Here is a 22,787-nt window from a genome sequence, read left to right as displayed (position 1 = left end):
GGTGATTAGTTTCTCACAATCCATGATACAGCCGTGCTTGATCCTGGGTGTCATTACAAGTCTTGGTTGGTTCAAAGGAATTCACCATACCATAATTCATGTCTTTACTTGTGGCTGTACATTGTCTTTCCTGATGGGGAAACAGCTCTGACTGGTGGAGATCATTCACCATTGAACATTCAGTTTTTCTTAGATGCTTGTCATTAATATGAACAAAAGAAAGGGGTTAGAAGTTGTCAATCCGCATTGAGACCCTCAGTTATTCTCGATTCCCCTAAGCCAAGATCCATCCTCGGGATTAAGGTCCAGTCTTCCTATCTGCATGCTCTAAACATTAGAAGATTTTCTGGACCTCTTGCTGTTAGCTGATCAATGCCAGGAAGTTTCACAGTAAGAACAATAATTCTATGTCTAGAAAAGGTCTTTTCTTACACTCAACACATCTATTATGCAACCGCCTTTTACTTGTTTGAAATTCTTCTTCTTGGGTGTGGCGAGTATTTCCATCTGCAGAATAAACTATCCTTTCACTAATAGAGGCCCTTTGGATTCATTTAAGCACCAGAGTTCAAGCAAAAAATAGTATGCACGTTAAAGAAAACGCTAACACTCCAATAAATTCTATTATTACTGCATCAAAGCCTCTCCTTCTTATCTAGTTGTGGTATTCTTATATAAACTGATTTCCATGTAAGTGTTATATAGTTCTGCTTAATAAAACGAGAATCACGCAGGAAAATTACAGAGCGATCTCATTTTGTTAAATTAAGTTTTGAACTGTGTGAAAAAAAAGAGACTGGACTTGTGTGATGAACGTAAAAACAGTCTTTGTTAACGACACAAAAAAGCAGTATTCATACGTGTGTATAGATTTAGGCAGCTGGATTCGTGAATAGATCATTAGCTTTCTTTTTCTCAAGATGAATCTCTAAAGAACTAGCCAAAGTTCCATAGTGAAACATAAAACCTCTATTCATTCCTCAACAATAGCATGATCACATTACTGTTAATTCTCTTAGCATTTGTTGATTGGAACATACAGAAATAGCCTTATCAACCAATGAAGAACATTGCATTCATTGACCCCTTCCTACACTACTGTGCATCGTTGATGCAACATCCGTACGGGAGAATAAATACTATCTGGAATAGAAAGCAGCAAGGGGACAAAGACAGTTAGAACGAGACAATTTCGTCAGCTTTTATTTGCTATTTATGCTAAATTGCATAGAAACAGATTAAACGAAAATCAGTCAACATTTCTATATACTAACGACATTTGAAAAACATGTGATTTGTCTACATATAGTTCAAACAGGCACAGTAGTTTTATCCTATCAGTTAATATAATAGAGGGATCAATAAAATAAAATAATATTTTAAAGACTTTTGTTAATTAAAAAACTAAAACTCTGACTTTCCCTGTTCAATCAGTGACACTTCAAAAGGTCAAAACTGGTTTTTAAATGTCTAAAAGTTAATGTTTATTATAGTTATGTTCAAATTTACTTAAGTTTCTTTATGTTCATAAGCTCTTAATAAGGCGCAACATGGCCAGGTGGTTAGAGCGCAAGACTCGTAATATGAGGGTAGCGGGTTCGAATCCCCCTTCCACGAAACATGCTCACCCTTTCAGTTGTGGGGCGTTATAATGTGACGGTCAGTCCCACTATTCGTTGGTAAAAGAGTAGCCCAAGAGTTGGCAGTGGGTGATGATGACTAGCTGCCTTCCCTCTAGTCTTACACTGCTAAATTAGGGACGGCTAGTGCATATAGCCCTCGTGTAGCTTTGAAATTTGAAATAAACAATATAGAAGAAATAGTTGACTGGTTGAACGTGTTCCCTACGCTTGCTACTGGCCCGACATGGCCAAGCGTGTTAAGGCGTACGACTCGTAATCTGAGGGTCGCGAGTTCGCATCCCCGTCGCGCCAAACATGCTCGCCCTTTCAGCCGTGGAGGCGTTATTATGTTACGGTCAATCCCATTATTCGTTGGTAAAAGAGTAGCCCAATGTTGGCGGTGGGTGGTGATGACTAGCTGTCTTCCCTCTAGTCTTACACTGCTAAATTAGGGACGGCTAGCACAGAGAGCCCTCGAGTAGCTTTGTGCGAAATTCAAAAACAAACAAACAAACGCTTGCTACTGACTAAGCAAACTTTGTCTAACACAGTCTAAAAATATCTCGTTCTGTAACAGCTACATACAGAATATTGTGCTACATTCTGGAGTCTCAGGTAAGAAGAATGAGTTTTTTTTCGGCGAATTATATAAAATGTATATTACTTGGTCTTGACACTTTAAGTAAATTATGAAAATTTGTTCCCGCTTGGCAAGAATTGGAAATGCTATTGAATCATGGAAACAAGTGTTCGATATTTTTCTTTAAATAAACCGTAGTTTAAGTACTGTTTCTCAGTGGAACAGACGTAAGTTATGGCTTACAACGTTAAAATTCAGGGTTCAATTCCCGCAGTGGACATGGAATATAGTCCTAGAGATCCTCAGAAACAGGCATTTGGTTCACAAAGAGATTTTCTTTGCCAAAAAAATACTTTATATCATTCTTACCCGTTCGATTGTTAATTTATCGTGTAATTTTTGTACAACTCCATACTCACGGAAGATTTAGGAAAAACACTATCGAGTATATTGTTGCTCTGCTCAACAGACCATACAGGAAAATTGGTGGATAGATATAATCTGATCTGTCCATTTAATCCGTGTGTTACATAAAGTGTTATTTGATTAAAAATACCAATAAATTTCTATATATATATCTTGATAAAGAAAATTGTGTGTAAACATTTATGTATGGTGTTCAAACATACATTTAATATTTCATTTTTGTCTTTTTGTTAGACTAATGAACATTTTACGTTCCCCTGGAATTTCAAAAATGTTAACACATACATGTTTCTAGTTGTGTAGTTACACGAACAGATTGTAAGCGAAGGAATGTGGCTAACCTCCATTGCTATTTTCTGATCATTCCCCTCCGGTGTCACGTGAGCTTTCTTGCGGAAAGCGTGTTATAAAGCACAACCAGGGCTACTGTCTGCAGTAATGTCGTGGTAGCAGACACTTCTCTAAAAGTGGACAGCGATATTTTACTGGCTGGTTAGGTGTCCTTTATTTTACTATTCGATTATATATCAACGAACTTGGGACACGTGAGAGGGGTAGCATTGTAGAATATTTTTACACTCTCTGAGTCTGAAAAAGATCAAGTTTATCTTAATAAATATTAATCTCCCCTAAAGTGTTGTTTACCATTAAATGCACCCCCGCTTGCTTTTGTTTGTTTACGTTTGGCGTATTCCTTCGAACTCAGTTAGTTACATTTCCTAACCTTGCTCAAACTATTTCGGTGGAACCCTTAAGGTAATAAACGTATCTGATAATACCAAATTAATAAATGTCACTTTTCGGTTGGCTTTGATAGTAGCCAAAAGTCTATAAGATGAAGATGTGATCAAATGTACCTACATCCGGGCTACCTATACATATATATATATTTAAACGTAGAAAGTGTGGGCAACTGAAAATGTAAACGTTAAAAACATATTTTGAAAGAAGAGAAACAATTACATTTGAACGTAGGTATCTATATGTGTATATATACACTTATTATTGAGCCACTAGGGGTGGGACTGCATTTTGTTGCCATGAATACACCATCATTTAACTTTGAAAACTCATATGTTTCATCCAAATAACTTTTAAATGATATTGTAGGTTCAATTAGGCGCTCTATGCGAACAGAAAATACTCGACATTTGAATGTGGCAATACTGTAGTGGCCACTGCAGCTGGACATCAGTAACCAAGATAATTTGTAAATGATCCGCACTGGAAAAGCTGTCTTGCTGGCCTTGACTACTGGCTAGAATATCAGTCACGAGGGTGGGTAGAAGAGTTTCTTGTCATGACGTGGGTGGTATCGCTTGCTGGTAATGCTGATGGAGTTTGAGATTGAATACTTATAAAATCCAAGAAAGATTACCGTTCAAAAGAGTGCCCAATCTGGTCGACATAATTAGCAATACAAAATAAATTTGAGTTGTCTGCCTTAGATAAGCTATGTTTTACACGTTCAGACACTGAATATGAAATAAACTGTATTCATTGTTTATTGTGAGATGTAGTCTTGTAGTCTTTATTTTATAAATAAAACCGTTACCGTTACATCTCAGTTTTCTATAATTTCATTGTATACATTTTCGGTTCCTCGGACAAAAAACAACAATAAACAAACACAAGATGTTACGTTTTTCCTTGCACATGTATATTTATTTATTTTGTATTTTTATTTCCCATAGTATTACAACGAATTTTCTCTGTGTAGCTTTAAGCGTTTGTTTGTTGAATTTCGCGCAAAGACACTCGATGGCTATCTGTGCTAACTGTCCATAATTTAGAAGTCATTGCCTAGAGGAAAGGCAATTAGTGAGCCCCACCCACCAGCATGTCTTGGGCTACTGTTATCGAATAGTGGGATTGATTGTAAGATTTTAACGTTACTACAGCAGAAAAGGTGAGCATCATACCATAATAAAACTCTTGCTTATATGATACTGGAAAACTTTTTTATTCAGCGATGTGCAATCTCCAACTTCAAGAAATTTGTAACCTGTATGTATTTACATATGCAATAAGGGTCACGATTTTCTCGTTTAGCCTCAGTTTCTTGTCACGGAGTACTTTACTTTTCTCCATTCTTAGGGTTCAAATATGACGTCATGAATACGTCACACGCGGATAGGATGCACTAGCGCCATATACATAAATATAATAGTACTGTCTGTTGTGTATCTATGTAAATACTTCGCAGGGTATGGATGAATCTTCACTAGAATTGGTATGATAGTTTATTAGGTCCATGACGAATAACTTATTTAAAGCCCGGCATGGCCAAGTGTGCTAAAGCGTTCGACTCGTAACCCGAGGGTCGCGGGTTCAAATCTCGGTCGCACCAAACATGCTCGCCCTCCCAGGCGTGGGAGCGTTATAATGTGACGGTCAATCTCACTATTCGTTGGTAATAAAGTAGCCCAAGAGTTGGCGGTGGGTAGTGATGACTAGCTGCCTTCCCTCTAGTCTTACACTGCTAAATTAGGGACAGCTAGCGCAGATAGCCCTCTAGTAGCTTTGGGCGAAATTCAAAACAAACAAAGAAAATCAGTGCAGGTTATGATATAACTGTGAGTGAAGGGTTTATGTGAAGGAAAATTTACTCTCTTACAAGGATGATGACCCAAGAATTACTTAGCACATGATTCTTTGTAGAAAAGGGTAGAATATATATATTTGTACCTCACTGGTACACCGCTAAGTCTACGCATTTACAACCCTAATATCAGGGATCCCGGCCCGGCATGGCCAGATGTGCGTTAAGGCGTGCGACTCATAATCCGAGGGTCGCGGGTTCGCATCCCCATCGCGCCAAACATGCTCGCCTTTTCAGTCGTAAGGGTGTTATAATGTGACGGTCAATCCCACTATTCGTTGGTAAAAGAGTAGCTCACGAGGTGGCAGTGGGCGGTGATGACTAGCTGCCTTCCCTCTAGTCTTACACTGCTAAATTAGGGACGGCTAGCGCAGATAGCCCTCGAGTAGCTTTGCGCAAAACTCAAAAAACAAACAATCAGGGATCCGATTCTCCTCAGTGGACTCAGCAGATAGCCCGATATGGATTTGCTATAAGAAAATACACAGAAAATAAATATTTATACATATATACGATATCCGAACAGTCTAGAACCACAGGTGATTGATTTGCGGATTTTTTTAAATTTCAGGTTCGTAACTGATTATGGCGCTGTCAAAACATAAGAATTTCGAGTTAATCCTGCGATTAATTAAATATGTTTCGAATTACAAGAGCAGTATGTGGAACGCATTCTGTAAAATTCGTTTAAATGCCTGTGGTTCAATACGTTTCGGACATTCTGTCTAATCCTAAGCAAATTTTAAAATTCAAAAGGTATATTATAATAAAATCCGTAATATTATTCGTAAATAAGGTAAATAACGAAGGGTTTGTTTCGGAACTTTTTGGTACAAAAGGAAAAAGGGGCGTGTCCTACCGTTAACGCGTCGAACTGTGATTTTAAAGGTTCGTGTTCCGTTGCTACTAAATCTCTCCGCATTTTCGAGCTGTCGGTGCGATATAAGAGTATCACTCAAATTACACTTTTGAATTAGAGTAAGACCAACGTATGAATGTGAATGTTGCTAATTAGCGGCCTTCACTCTAGTCTACCTATTCAAAATTAGGAATGATCAGCGCAGATAGCCCTTATCTAGTTTTATATGAATATCCGAAATAAACAAACAAACAAATAATTTATACAAACAAGTATTTTCAGGAGAAAGCAAAATTTCATAGTATAAGATTTATTTATTTCTTTAATTTTCTATATACAAATGCTAAATTTACAAATAAGGCATTGTTACATTTACTTAGCATCTAAAATAATTATATTTCCTGTTATATACATATCTTTTCTGTATATATATATTATGAACTTACAGTGTTTTTTCATACGAACACTATCATATTAAGATTGTTAGCATATTAAATATTGAACTTCAAGAGCTCACTATAAATTCAATTATTTGTTGCCTTCTCAAACTTAATTAAACAAGCCATGGCTCACAACTTGTTATATTGTTATAATACATCAAAGTTTCATATCAAACAATAACAAATATCACGATTAATTATTTTTCAAATAGTTAGTTATGAATATTTTTTGAATAGTTGTAAAATGAATCGATTATTTTAAAAGCATATTTTCAAAATTATTATTTTTCAAATCACGCGTTCGTTTAACGGATTTTAAATTTAAATAATTTCTTACAACGTCTGCTATTTATTGATAAATTAATCCCAATAAATTTATCTTAAAATATTATGTAACAAAAAACGAAACTGAGTTGAAAATTAATTGCAAATTGATTCAAACTACAAAATAAACCTAAAGTTTAAACTAAATATTTTACTGAACTAAAACAAAGAAACATCGATTTCTAAATAATATACCTGAGACAAAAAAAGAAAAATTTTCAAAGTTCAGTTATAAAAACAGGGGTTAGAAGCATAAAAACACGAAAGAGGTTATAAATTCTAATGTCTTAGTTTATTCCAAAACCAATCAAAACTGGTATATGCTCTAATAATCTAATACAATTTTGATCACTTTCCAATCACTGTTACACCTAAAATTTATCATAACCTGTTATAAGCAATAACGATACAACACGTCATTTGTAAGTGTATAACTGGAGTTTATGGAATGCACAATTACAAATGCTTTAATATTTATTAAAAATTGCCAACAAATATGATTTTTTTCTAATTTTTTCCTATATAACCCGTTGCTTAGTTAAACGTCGTTCACTAGAGTAGTTTCACAATAATTTAATTTCACAACAACCTAATTCCTAACTTAACGTGAATCTTTAAGGATCTAGAAGAAACGTAAAGGAAAACGAATTCGCAAGTAGAGACTGAGACTTCTTCCAAAATAATGGTAACTGGTAGAATTATAGCATCCAGAGTTGCCTGGTTGTAGTGACAGCTGCCTTGGCTGAAATGTTTTGAATGATATCAGCATCAGCCCAAGGTAGGATTATACACATAAACATCTTGGCTGTTCTATGATCAGTGAGGAACATGCTGAAGGGTAGAAATGGATTTCCTTTTTCTACGAAAATTCTAATTTTGGCATACATGTCAGGAAATTCTGCTTCTAAGTTGATTCCTCTTTCCTGCAGGTGACGTTCCATTGCCGAATATTGTTGATGTCGCTCAGTTACGTCAGATCCGGGGTCTTTAGCTAATGTTAAGATCACCGTTTGGACGTCATCTTCCGGCAGAGGAGGAGCTAGTCTCATCTTGATTCCCCGTATAATTACTTCTCGCTCTACAACAGCACCAGCAACACTGGATACGTCTTTAGTTACACGTACGGCTACTAGGAGAACGAACTTCTTTCCTGGGTTGTAGTGGTCACAGAGGGAGCGGACGTGGGTATACATATCTGCTCCCATTTCTTGAGGAAGGAGATCACCCAGAGGGACATAAACGTTCTGTCTACGAATTGATTCCCAACCTTTACTCATAAAGTCTAAGGCACCTTCTGAATTGTAGAATACCAGTTTGACAGCTCCTCGCCCTCGAGATAAATAACCTCTTCTTGCACATACAGATAGATTCCGTCTGGAAACTGGGTCTTGTCGAACTTTGATGAGAACTTGTTGGCACAAGTTATCGACTTTTGTGTAAGGACATTGATTTTTATGACGGTCCCAGTCAAGTCTGCGACAATGTCTGCCACAATAGTAAGTGTAACAGTTGGGACACGTGCGAAACTTCGCCCGTACTTCTTCTGCAGGCAAGGTCTTGGTACATTTTGAGCGGTTGCATGTAATTGTTACTCGATGCTGAAATGATTCGTGTTGAGTATCATTCAACTGTGACAAAACTGATGTTTCTTTGGTGTCATGGTTTGACTCCGGGAAACCATGACGTGTGTCTGGAAGTGTTGGAGTATCTGTAAAGATATTATTAACTTACTGCTCTCCAATTTTGTCTTCATCTGTAGAAATAGAGTTAGTGGAACAAATAGGATTGAGAAAGTAAACAAAAATCAGGTTATTTAACCATATATTTTTAGCATACTTTCATTTTATTGTTTGGAAACAACTGTAGTTTTAGGAACTTACTGGCACGAAATCCAAAGATATAAGTGAACGTGATGCCACACGTTGTCTAATATAAGTTACTAGTTCTATTATATTTATTTGTCACTATTAGATCAATTTCAGTTGCCTCTACATATTCTATAAGTTCTGGATTGTATACATTTGTATTATTTTATCACTGTTCAACAATTTTTCATCTTTCAGATGCTACTGTGTGCAAGGACATAATTGCTCGTGTGTGTGTATCCTAACCAAACAAGGACATAATTGCTGTACAGTAGTTGCTCGTGTGTGTGTATCCTAACCAAACAAGGACATAACTGGCATGTAGGACATGTTATGGAACAAGAAAACTAAACATTCAAGGATAGAATTAGCATGCAGGAAATTATTAAAGACAAGTACCCTAATCAAGCAAAGATGAAATTAGTATGTAGGAAATACTCGTGAACATACCAAGGGCAGAATTAGCAAGCAGAGAGATGCAACTGAAAAACAACCTATTTATGTAAATTAAAGACTAGTATATAGAAGATGCTGTAGGCACGTAATCTACTCATGTAAAGAAAATGCTCATGAACAAGCAACCTATTCATGCAACGACTAAAATCTGAATATGTAGAAGATACTTCTGAAGCATCCTATATATATATATAACGACAGAATTAGTACGTGAAGACGTTCCTAAACAAGCTACTTACTCATGCAAGGGCATGTTTACTGTGTAGAAAATGCTGATGAACAAGTAATCTACTCAAGCATAGACAGAAATGCCACGCAGAAAATGCTCACGCAAGGTCAGAATTAGAATATAGAAGGTGCTCTTGAACACGCACCTTACCTTGTTCTGGAGATGTACATTTATTGTTTTCTTTAGACATTGCTTCATTGAGGTTTTTTTCTGCGTTTTCTTTGGACGACTGCTCGAAATCAGGTTCCAGAGATGTCGCCACCGTACTAGAAGACACATTATCATCTCCTGTTCCAGATTTATGAGAAACTTCTTCAGTTATTTTCCTACAAGGAGATTCCTGAAATCCTGCACGACTCCTAGAAAATGTTGTGAGATGTGAAGCCATGTCAGTAAATGATTTCTGGTGAGGTTCTGTACATCCAATATCAAATGCTACTGACACCTCTTGGCCTACAGTGACTGAACTGATCATCTGAGTAACACTAGGGCTACAGTGACGTGATGCCCCAGGGCTAGAAGATAGAGAACTGAAAGGAATGGCCAGTAAAGAGTCTAGAACGTCATCTTGTGATGTAGTAACATCTTTTGTCTCTTCTTCCAGATTATTTTGACCTGAATAAGTTAAAAGTACAAAACAAAATCACTGAAATATATTGGTGTTAGTTAATAAAGCAATGAATTACAGGGGCACCTGGATTATTATCAAGAAAAATGCACAAATAATGTGAGTGTTTAAAGTAATTACTAAGTTGTAATGAGTAGCTTTACGTTAAACAAAACGTTTTAATGTCTCAACTATGAAGTTTTTTATATGTTACTGCACAGCTACAGCATTTCACTAACTCAAAGTGTGGTCTGAGCCCAACTTGTCATCCGCGGATTGGTAAAAAATGCAAATCATGCTCAAATCAACGCCATTTTCCTCCCCCTTTTTTTTGTGGCAAGCGAGAGTAAGTGGGGTAGGACCAGTAGGTAGTTCGCAGGTTCTTTTCTTCCGCCAGAGGGATTCGAGGACGTAAATGTTTGAAAATCAGTGTTCTAACTAAAAAATTCTTTGGTTACCAGTATTTTAAATGTTCCACATCTGTCACTGCTACCTGATTATCAGTTTGTCCAATTTAGCATGCTGTAAAGGCCAAACGCAAGAAATCAAAATAATGGATTCAATGTATTTCTACTGATAACGAAGACAGGATTAACGATCCATTTTGACTTGAGTACAGATACAGTTAAGAAAGTTATAACTTGGTGAATATAATTCTGTTCTTGGCTGTTTAGTCCATGAGTCACACAAGGCTATGCTGTTCAGTAAACTCCAAATCCAATTCTATTTTGTTTGTTTATTTGTTTTGATACTGGCTAAAAAATACACAAAGATTATTTAGTTGTCCCTAATTTTGAACTAATATGTTAGAGGAAAAGCAGCTAGTAAATATCATCTACAGCCAGCTGTTGGTCTACTCTACTAGAACAGGACATTTGATAATTAGTTAGTCTTATAAAGTACTCACGCCTTCAGGGTACTGAGCGCAACTGGTTTTATTGTTGTGGTAATGGAACTCTAGCCCCAAGCCTTTAAATCAACAGCCCAACAAATTGACCACTACTACATAATCGGTTTTGTTGAGTTTTGATCAACTGTTAGAAACAGGTTACAGGAAATGTTTTTTTTTTTTTTTACTTTTTGGGTAATTTTTAGTTGTAACTACTGCTTTTTTAAAGTTTTTTGTGCGTTCTAGCTGTCAGAAGATTGCACCAACTTCTTTGTCCCTGTGAAACTAAATAAAACGTACAAGACAGTGTAGAATCTCTATTATTATAACATATAATAAATCTCAAAAAACTTTCAGATGTTATATTCAAACAAGTTATAAAATGAAACAAAAAACTATACTCTACTTTATGAATCAAAGCCTAACAGACTGTAATCGCATCAGTGATGTTAACTTTCATAGTTGGAATTGGTAGAAACTCGAAAGTTTAATACCATTTGTTACTACGATTAGGCGAACGAAGCGAAATCACTATTTTCTGGTCACTCTCTGTAACTGCCTGTCTTTGTTTAACTGTTACATTTTGTATCATGTTGTGGATAACAGGAACAAAGTTTTACAGATTATAATATCTGCTTTGTTTAAAATTATGTGTGAATATCGCTTCTTTTAACACTTTGTAAGTACCACATTTTTTAACATTTTATATTTAACGGACGATATTCTTTTGTTTTATCAGACTATCTGGTCGTCGTATAGAATTATCATTATTAAAGGTCTACACTTTAAATGTTATTTACGTCAAAATATTACTTTTTCAACAACAATTCTTTGTGATAAATCTCTAGACGAGGGTGGAACTCTTTAAACATGAAACTATGGCATTACTGTCATTAGGTATCGTATTCGTGATAAATCTGTATAGTAATTATATTTTGCATTGACTAAATGTTTCAAATAGCTGGCTCAGCTGTATTATGGGATTCATTACGTTCCACATATTTACAAGCACAGATGACGTATGAATCTTAATGTTCTTGAATACGATGGTTGTAGCCTAAATTCTTGAAGGAGCTTTACTCAAGTTCAGTAGAGGGATGCATACATTACTAAGTAATATTGAACTGAATGTTTGTAAAGTCATGCCTGAACTATTGGAAAACCTGAATTCATTATCCATATAATTTTAGTTCAATGGAAAACTTCTCTCTAGGTTTGTAAATACAGATGCAGGGTATTAAGAAAACTGTATATATAGACTACAGAAATCGCTATTAGTCATAATACTTAAGTTCGTAACTAAACATTTGAAACACTTTTATTCATGGTTTATAAATGTATGTTTAGAATAACAACGACAGCAAATTGTGTTTTATAAGTACACGACTAAACTATTGAAAGCTTTCATCAACGATTCTAAAGTTCGTAAATAAACTATTGAAATATTTTATTTGTGTTTTATAAATGTATGTTTAGATTATTAATAAAACAGCAGAAAATATTCCTGTTTAATAAATACACGTCTAAACAATTGAAATTTCTTACATGTGATTTATAAACATGTGTTAGGTGCTGAAGAATTTCACTTATACATTTCTCAGTATATATTTAGACTACTAAAAACGTATTGTTTTGTCATAGCAAAACTACGTCCGTTTATCTGCCTTGTCCATCGAGAAGAAGCGAATCCTGATTTAAGGCTGTAAATCCATAGACTTACCGCTTGTCTCACTGAGGTCCTAATATGGCGCAGATACCTAGCTGCTTTGCGCCCTAAAAACACCAAATCAACCTAATATAGAGATTCGCTGTGACTTATAAACATGTATTTAGAGTATGATTGACCTTCACTTGTGATTTAAGTGTTTTTTTTTGTCTATCTGCGTTATTTTCGAAATGAATTTTTGCACCAATTTTATTTTTGTTTTCTATAAAAATTAGTCTTTTTTTTTCTCTCCTCTCCTTTCATTAGAACGATTTTTGATCATTTTTAAATAAGAGTTATTTTGGGTGTCTTCGTTTCACTGTCGGTACACATTTCTGTGTGGTTTCACGGAGAGACTCTCCCAGAGATAAAGTTTTAACAACCACAACTTTTAATGAAGCATTATATAGCTTTTGTATGAAATGCCATGCTGCATTGAGAAAGAAATTCAACTCTCATAACTGCAGTATTGAAAAACATCTAGTCATGTTACATGACTTGACTATTCTTCCACATTATGGTCATGTTTCTACAATCTTTGCTTACTTTACAGAACATGTAAATATTTCGGTAATAAAATAAAAGTTACAAGTCCAAATAGATCAGGAAATTTTAACCTCCTAGAAACTTCAAGTCATTAAATGTAATTATCAATATTTCTATGATTCTAAATAGTCTAGTATATTTAAGTGTATTCAAATAAAGTAGTAATTCCTTATAAGATTGGGTTAATAAACCTATTATACAATAAACACTATACTATGCCAATGTGCGTGGCCTGCTGGAAGTTTCAAACCAGTTTCGATTATTCAAATTTAATTTGTTTTTAGCTTTAGTGAATATTATACTTGTACTGTTTATCCGGCTGTTCTTTAAAACGCATATTTCTCATGTCTTGCCATTCATGATATTACGTTTGAGAAACTTTCCACGTATATATATATATATATATATTAAAATAGAATTATTAAAACCCGATTTTCTGACTATGGCAGAGGAAATATGGAGTGTTATAATCAACAGTAACAGGAAACATGAGGTAGGAAACTACCCCCATCTCCCCTTCCAAAAAAATGGGTTAGAGTAATACATTTCATTTCTAAAAGCTTCGCTGTTGAAATGTAATCTAGATATTAATTTTGCTTTGCATATTAATACAATTATTTAATGAATGGAGGGTAAGACATAAGCCCGGGTTTCACGTGTCGATTTCCCGTGCGATTCGACAAAGGATTAAATCAATTATAGATTTATTTTCTTTCTCACCAAAGACAAAATTGGAAAACAGAATCTCTGACGTAAAGGTTGATGCTCTTTTTAATTGGCCTTACTCTCTACTGTGGACTGCATTATTGCCTATTCAAGGCTAAACGTCACAGCTTGGGTAAGCAAACCAAAGGGCTGAAAGACCTGTAATTATTATATACACATCAACGTTATAAGAAGTCTAATTGCATTTCATTGGTTTGCTGACCCAAATCGTGTGGATGAGCCTTGAATAGGCAAAATTATAGTCTACGGCAGAGAGTTCGACCAATCGAGAAATGCACCAGGCCTCAACGTCACATATTTTCTTTTCAATGCTGCTTTCTGTCATAAGAAAAAGAAACCTGTAACATATATAAATAATCATTGAGCATTTACTCATATTCTTTTTTTCATTTAATATATTAGCAACATTGAAAACATTTACTTTACCAACTAATGCTATTCGATTTTGGAGGAGGTTTGCCTCGAAAAATCTCCCAAAACCACTGGATAATTCTAACGCTGTAGGCCTAATAATTTTGGTGCCAATTTTCAAGACTTTAGTTACACATTCTAACCAAAACACAGTTATGTCTTATGTAAATATTTCAGTAATGCATTTAAAATTGATTTATTTTTAAAATAAACGAGAGAAGGTTCAAATTTGATAACCGTTGTCTATTGCACTACAGTCAAGTTGCTGAGATTATAAAACATATAATGGCTTTGACTTTGTGAATGGAAGAAATATTTATTAATAATATGCAAAAATAACGTCACTTTACTGAAAATCGATATTACTTTTGAATTTTTGTTGTACTATTTAACCCACCAATTCATATATTCCTAATGGAATTTAGGAACCGAAACGCTAAACAAATTTAATATAAAATAATACCGATTGTTACAGAACAAATTAATTTTCTGTTATTTAGAATAAAAAATTTCAAACATGAGGATCTAAAATTTATTTAATTCTGTTCAGTCTGCCATAAACTTCAGTGATTTTGACATATTTCACTAAAATCTCAGATTTCAGTGCCATCTTAGGCGTTGAATACTTCCGATACTATTACTCATACTCAACTTATAATCCACAAAATGTCGTTATCTGAGAATAGCAATAAATTCAGAAGACTTCGGATCATTATATTCAACTTTACTTAATGAGGTGTCATATTTTTGAGCTCTTCTCAGTACTTTAATGTAATCATTCACATAACATAGTTTACTTATATATTTATATAACAGGATTTCAATTTAATGATTATATTTGCTTTTGTAAATAGAAAGAGAGCGTGTATATCTCGTATAACAAAACTGTTTCAAGCTATCTGCTGTGTCCATCGATGGGAATCAAACCCTTGAGTTTAGCGACGTAAACCCGCAGACTTACCGCTTTCCTACCGGGGGGACTGGAAAAAAAATAATGAGAAGAGACATAGTGACACAAATAAACAGTTATAGATTTATTGCACAAATTAAGCACGATATAATCTCTAAAGAAACTAAACAAAACAAAGCTTTAATAACACGAATTTAATATTTACAAAACACACAAAAAGACATAAACATAGTTATAACGAAAATTTAAATTCTTCGTTCTTTATTGACAAAATAATAACACGTGTGAGTGTTTGAGTTCTTACCGAACTTACAATAAGCTCATACAGAATTAAACATTTCCATAATATTTTACTAATATATTCAAAATCATAATAACAGGTGGCGCTAATATGAGCTTTGAAGTCAGCTAGTTTAGTTGATTATTACTTTAAAATATCTTATAAAGTTATATATAACCGGAAAAAAAAATTTTTGTTTCCATCTGTTATCTATAATTTGTCAATAAATCATAACTAACATCGAGGCCTTTCACTAAATGTTAATCTCCAAGTAAGAGTGTCACGTAGGTCGAATCAAACCACAAAAAGGTGAAACATACAAAAACGAAACTCTGAAAGTGAATCAAAGCACTCGTAGCATTCTATAGTTTTGATTGATCTTCAAATGCAAGGAAGGTAATGTGTGCTTCTGAACGTATATTAATAAGTTACACTTTAATCCAATTTAGAAGCTTATTATAAATCAGTATTATCCGTTACTACTTGGTATTAATAATTTGATGTCATATTAATATAATCTCTTTATCCCACATTATGGCCACTTTTACACATAGCACACTTTCTGAATATTCTTCTAGCTCATCTACTCTTTAGCCGTTCTTATTTTCACACAGGCGCTTTATTAAATTTTGTGTTAGATATATAAATGATTGTTTATTTTAAATTTTAAGCAGAAGAGAAAGTTATACTAGAATTACACGGGACTTATATTTTATTATGAAGTCATCAATATCTTTAAGATTTTAATCAGGGGTTATACAATTTGCTGTAATTTTATTTTCTATTATATGAAAGTAAAAACGGTTGAAGAGCAGAGAAAACTACAAAACCAGTTTTATAAAGAGCAAATAATTTTAAATAAATGTAAAAGCTGAACTAAAGAATAAAACAAGTTGTATTAAATTATTATGTATTCGCACGTAAAGAATGAGAAATAATGACATTCTATTACTATGTTCCTTGTAAGGATAAATCAGCTGTCAAAGCGTAATTTCTCTTGTGGCACAGAAAATAATGACTTTGGCACACGTACACGTGCACCAACTTTTCTTGCTGTCTAATAGCGTTATTAGTTTTCACTTGTTTACACTTGCGCAGTTGCAATTCTTATCAAAACTTGAACGTACAACTTAAACATCAAAATGAGAACAATAACATGTATATTTCCCAAGGTTTTACTTCTTTTGTACAATATAGTTAGTGATCCAGAAAGAGGTTTAGCTCCGCGTTTTCTATTTTTTAATGTAGTCCAAATAACAAGTTACGAACTTCATATGGAAAGTAACTGGGTATGTTATTAAGGAATGAAGTTATACACTCCATTTCAAAGATTGAGTTTTTTAATTCCAGTTAAAATGCTATTCGAAAAAACCCATGTGTCAAGCAAATAATGATATGTTATACTATATCAGCTTCACTACATTTGCCACATGCAGTGTCAACGAAACCTTCCGTTCATCAGGCTGGCTGAGATACGACAGACCTAGAAGTGGGCGAGGTGTTATGTATCGTCTGTTTTCAAGAGCAACAACTATTATGGCGTGAACTAAATTAAAAAAAAACAAAAACAACTCAAATTATTATAAATTTCATTTAAGTCATTTACACGTTAGATTTTTGTTGTAAAAATTAGTAATACACCATTATAATATATAAATTTGTTTGTTTTCTTATAGCAAAGCCACATCGGGCTATCTGCTGAGCCTACCGATGGGAATCGAACCCCTGATTTTAGCGATGTAAACGCGAAGACATATTGCTGTACTAGCGGGGGGCGATATATTAATCAAACCGATGAAGTTTTGAAATAAACAACAAATTTATCTGAACGTTACGTTGACGTTTAATACAGTCTCACCCGCTGAGTTTTACCGAAGTTACTAAGTTTAATATTTTCAGTTCTAAATATGCCACTCAGTGCTATGACGTATTGTGTGTAAGGCGTAACTCTTGTAAATTGTTCTTTTATTTAGTTTCTTAAGGAAATGCTACAAACTGTTAAACTCTATGGTCTGGGGAGTTGAATTTTAGTATTAGCATTATCTAGCCATGTAAATATCTTTAAAACCACAGACAAACGATTTATTGCAATTCAGTGCGCTTTGATCCTTCAATTTTGTAACAACTGTCTTAGTTTCGGAACTCAATAGCAATGCAATTAAAGGTTTGTTTGTTTGGGAATTTCGCACAAAGTTACTCGAGGGCTATCTGTGCTAGCCGTCCCTAATTTAGCAGTGTAAGACTAGAGGGAAGGCAGCTAGTCATCACCACCCACCGCCAACTCTTGGGCTACTCTTTTACCAACGAATAATGGGATTGACCGTCACATTATACAATCCCACGGCTGGGAGGGCGAGCATGTTTAGCGCGACGCGGCGCGAATCCGCGACCCTCGGATTACGAGTCGCACGCCTTACGCACTTGGCCATGCCAGGCCGCAATTAAAGGAACACTTACGTATTGCTATACCGTACCCTAAGTATTCATAGTCGTATCAAGTATACCCTCACGTTTCAATGTTCTCGAACTATTAGTAATGTTGTAAGTAAGCGACAACTTGTTTCATTTTGCTTTGATTTGAGTTCTTATGGCTGTAACAACTACAAACAGTCGGGATCTTCATGTTACAATGTTGTGGGTTTATCAGTATGTTGTAAAAAATTCAACTTTGCTTCGTATTGCCATGACTCGAGAATATGTTGAAACAGTTGTAACCTTCATGTTAAAGTGAGTTAGTTTTGGAACGCGTCAGAGTTATTTTATAAACAATCATATCACGGTGCCCCATGACATTTATAGCTGAAACAACTGTAAACAGTCGAGACCCTCATGTAACAGCGAGTTAGTACGTATCAGAGTTGTTTTGTAAATTATCATATCGTTGTGTCCCAATATTTTATAACCAAAACAGCTGTAAATAAATGTGAACCTTGTGTTATTTAGAGCGCTAATGTGGAAATTATGATATGGTGTAAAGATGTATAATATTGCTGTGCGCTGTATCGTTAGTTGTCACATCCATAAACAGATAAGGTAGACAATTTAATAATATTTGTTCATTATTAAAGTTTTATTGGTTTTAAGTTCGGCCATTCAGTTAAGTTTCAAGAATTCGAAGCATTTGTAGGTAACAATGACATGTATTATTATTTTCCTACATTGTTCAACGACTATTAGGAACCCGAGAAAGATGATTCTTACTAGTTCAAGAGAAATTAAAGTTATAAAGCCATTAAACTTTATATAACAAAGTAAAGTCAAATTTCAATTTTGATGGCTATATAAGTACAGAACCTTTAAAGAAGATTGTATTTCATAAAGCTGTTACAAAAAGATTCATTAATAAAATAATAGTAATAATTAATGAATCTAGTGAAAAAGAAAAATATAAATATAAATGTTAAGTAGGAATGAATCTTTCAGAATTAGCAGTACAAAACACTTTGGCAATGTAATTTTGATTTTTTCGTAATTTCTTTTCTTCACCAAAAATGTAAATTTTAGTGCATGAAAGATGCTTTTAAAGGATTTTGAACCATATAAAAACATGTAGTATCTTCCCTAATCATGCTTTTCAAAATCATAAAAGAAATCGAAATACTGATGAGCTCGAGATAGACTTGTTCCTTCATGTTGTTCGTGTGAAGTGCGTACAATTGTAAATTAAGCCTATAATCCAGAGATTATTTTTTAGTCAATGAATATTTAGCACACTAGATGACACAGAAATTAAACGCTTTTTGTTTAATTAAAACACATACATTTATCTTTCTGTGGCTTATGATTTGAATACAGTTAACGTGCACTTCTTACTAATCACAAAATCATTTTATATATATTATTTAATGCAAACCTACAAAAACAGACAGTTTAAAAAGCAAGAGCCAAACGACGGTTATGACCTTCTTCAAATGTATATCAGGAATACCGCCCCCTGGTAGCTCAAAGGAATCACTAAAGATCGAAACTGGCTTTCAATACTTGTGGCGGACAGAGCACAGTAAACTCGTAGTATAGTTTTATGCTTAACAATAAAGAAACAAACGAAATTATAGTACTAGCTGTAATTTGGTACAACGAAAACACTTCTAAGCAATTTTAATTTAGTCATTTTACCTGGTTTTTTCAAGAAGTTATTGTATTACACTCGAAGAGGTTTTTTTGAAATAACTATATCGATTGACCTGGTAAACTTACTGGCCCGTGGTATCTCCGCCATTTTATATTTTATACATTAGAACCCAATAATATATATATATATGTTACACTTACTTAGAAACGTAGTATGTACCTTTGAAAATAATACATACGGACTACTATTGACTTCATGAAATTTGAAGTATAACAGTTGCTCACTGAAAGGGCCTGGAATTGCCTAATGGTTAGTAATTCGACTCGCAATCCGTGACTCACGGGCTCGTACTCTATTATCGAACACGCTCGTCTTTTTAGCCGTGAAGGCGTTATAACAATACGTTCAATTTTACTATTCCTTTGGTGATGTGGTGTTGACTAGGCGTTAAACTCTATCAGTTCTTAATTAGAGACGGCTAGCACAGATGGCCCTCGACTAGCTTTGCGCGAAATTCAACAAACAAAGCTTACAGTAGTCATCATAATTATCAAAACATAACTATACTGATACGTCGATCACACAAAACAACATGGTATCTGGGATAATACCTTTTACAATTGTTAAAGGTTCCAGATTGTAAATCTAGGACGAAAATTAATACGTACGATTAGTCGTTTCACAGCAACTGCTAAACCTCATGTAACAAAATTTTGTTTTCTTTTTTTAAATCTAAATGTAATATAGATATGAGCGATTATTAAGTAAGTTTAAGTGAAACATTTTCTTGGATATTATATACAAAGCAGTTTTTTTTCGTACTTGAATTTGAACACAATGAGAAACTATTTGTAGATTTTTAAACTCATAGCTGACAGAAATTAAAAAAAAAAAAAGTTTAGCCATAAGAAATTCATGCTTATTGAGTTTCGTAAGAGCATTCTCGAAAAAACCCAAATGCCCTTTCTGTTGCGTTACTGATGGTAGCACAGCTAAGTGCGCTTAGGCCTAACATCTCCACAGTGACCAAGACATCTTTGAAGTATTGTGTTGTATGTAAATGTTGGCGCAACAGTAGAACGTCAGGTTCCGTAATTTGGGCCACTCGCCAGCGGTGACATCTTGCATGCTGTTTATTTATAGTGAAGTGGTCGACAACAGCGCATTGGAAGAACCCCCTCGTCAGGACCTAGATACAGGGAATCAACCATAAACATGAGTGAATTACTTTACGAATCTCTTTAGCAAATATCTTAGGCTTAGAGGATCATGCAACGTTCGTTATAGGCGACGAAAAAGGTTTTCGAAATTCGTATCGAATTAGTGAATAGATATTGTTAGTCTGTGTAATGTTACAAACAACGAAAGAAACAACTCATTAATTGATGTTATTGGTCGTATTTGCAGCATTCCAAAAAAGAAAAAAAATATCGATTAAAAGCCAGCCATCAAGAGTTAGATACATAAAACAATAAAACAAATGAAAAACTGATACAATATTTTTCGATAGATAAACATAAGTATGTAAACATGCAAGGTATATTTCATTTGCTCGGAATTTTAATAAGTAAAAACTAAATGAAGACGTTCAGTAACACAAAATCAATAAATATATATATTATGAGACCAGTATTTGAGCGACTGTCTTTTTTCTTTTTTCAGGTGGATTTACGCTTTATTATCGAACACAGTTGTAAGTATGGCAATATAAACGGTTGTCATCCAACAAGGCTTCATCAATAGGTAAAAATTATTAAACCAAACAAATACGAAATAAAACTTGTAAATTAAATATGCATATATATTCAAGATAATCAACAATTTTCTAGAAAAGGGCTAATTATGTATGATAATAAATTACCATGCAATAATAAAAGGAATAGATATTTGTGTATGTTATGGGTTATCATATTCTAGCATGACGAATACTTTTCAGTATTTCTGTTTAAACAGCAATAACATTTACATCTGCTTCTGAAAATTGTTTCTTTAATAAGTAAGCGACTGTACACTTAACTATTCATTCTATCATGTTGGATCACATTCTGACGAGAAGGTAGTGTTCTCGACGTAGTTTTGATTGTTCTCCATTGCAATTGTTTCACAGTTGTCGGAAGATGAATATGATGGTAAGTGGAACGTTCTGTTGTGTTCTAAAGATGTTCAGTCAGATTGAGGTTCGACGATTTTGCCAAGAAAAATGATTAAGGTAAGTTTTCGAGCTCTTCGAATCTGTTTCAGACATCACGAATACCATGTAGTTTTAGAGTATTTTCTTGAAAGAGCCATTACCCAGAATAATTAAAATGTAACAGTGTGTGATGGAATGGTTGACATTAACGTTCAAGCACATTCTAGTCGTCAAAATTTCCCACTTAAGTGAATCAAAAGGCCCTAACCCTGCTAAGAGAACCTTCTCACCATCACATTGTTTCCAAGCACTTAAATTGCGGAAACAAGATAAAACAGTGTTAATTGTCTTAGAATATTTTCCCTATATTTACTATCCGCCTTATCCAAGATAAACAACGCTCCGTCCAGTTATTGGTTTCCATATGACAATCTTTTAATGCCCCTTGCATCAACGTTTGGAGATCGTCGAATCTTAATAGCTGCTGGAAGGATGGGTCTGTTACAGTTTATAAGCCTACTTATTATCTGGTTGGCTGCCGCTGGTTTTCTATAGAGACGGAGATACATTTTCATTTTCAATCGTTATTGATAATAGACTGTGATGACAGATGTTGCCTGAAAAATCGATTTTTGATAGCCAATTATGACGCTCCTATGAAGTTGGCTGGCATAGCCTGGTGGTCAGGAGGTTCAATTAATAATATGCAGGTCGTGGTTTCGAATCCCCGTTACCAAACAAGTTTGATTTTTCAGCCGCGAGGTTATTATAATATTATGGTTAATCCTATTATTCGCTTGTAAAAGCCAACGAATTGGTAGGAGAGGGGGGGGTGGACTAACTGCTTTCCCTGCTACCACTGCTAAAATTAGGACGACTAGCGCAAAGTAGCTCCCTATTAGCTTTTCGCGAATATTCAAAACGAACCAAATCCCTAAAATTCTACCCACTGCATATGCATGATATGACTACATATCCGCATTAACATAGTTCAAGTAATCACATGACCAGTCTATTTTCCAAAAACAATCAAACAATGAAAAGAGAAAGAAAGTATTGAAAAAATATATGCTTATGGGTTTTAAGAAAGTAGCCCGTTGGAGAATA

At 34.5% G+C, this 22,787-nt stretch overlaps 1 protein-coding gene across 4 annotated transcripts in view; it reads right to left on the bottom strand.

Moving 5' to 3' along the window:
* Positions 1-4,356: 4,356 nt before the first annotated feature.
* The window catches only part of LOC143230841 (uncharacterized), a 65,544-nt gene continuing 47,113 nt past the window's right edge, over positions 4,357-22,787 (bottom strand). Inside the window, exons 3-4 of one of the 4 annotated variants that reach the window (XM_076465080.1) lie at positions 9,554-10,018; positions 4,357-5,700 (exon numbers count right to left, since the gene is read on the bottom strand). In XM_076465080.1, the coding sequence (XP_076321195.1) occupies positions 5,675-5,700; positions 9,554-10,018 (491 nt within the window). In that variant the 3' untranslated portion in view covers positions 4,357-5,674. Of the gene's footprint in view, positions 5,701-6,383; positions 8,562-9,553; positions 10,019-15,300; positions 20,739-22,787 lie in introns of those variants that run through there. The other 3 variants (XM_076465079.1, XM_076465082.1, XM_076465083.1) reach the window with 3 other exon arrangements.

Source organism: Tachypleus tridentatus, chromosome 10 (assembly GCF_004210375.1).
Source record: "Tachypleus tridentatus isolate NWPU-2018 chromosome 10, ASM421037v1, whole genome shotgun sequence".
Taxonomy (NCBI): domain Eukaryota; kingdom Metazoa; phylum Arthropoda; class Merostomata; order Xiphosura; family Limulidae; genus Tachypleus; species Tachypleus tridentatus.
Note: the sequence above shows the minus strand (reverse complement) of the source record. Positions and strands in the feature narration are given on the sequence as shown.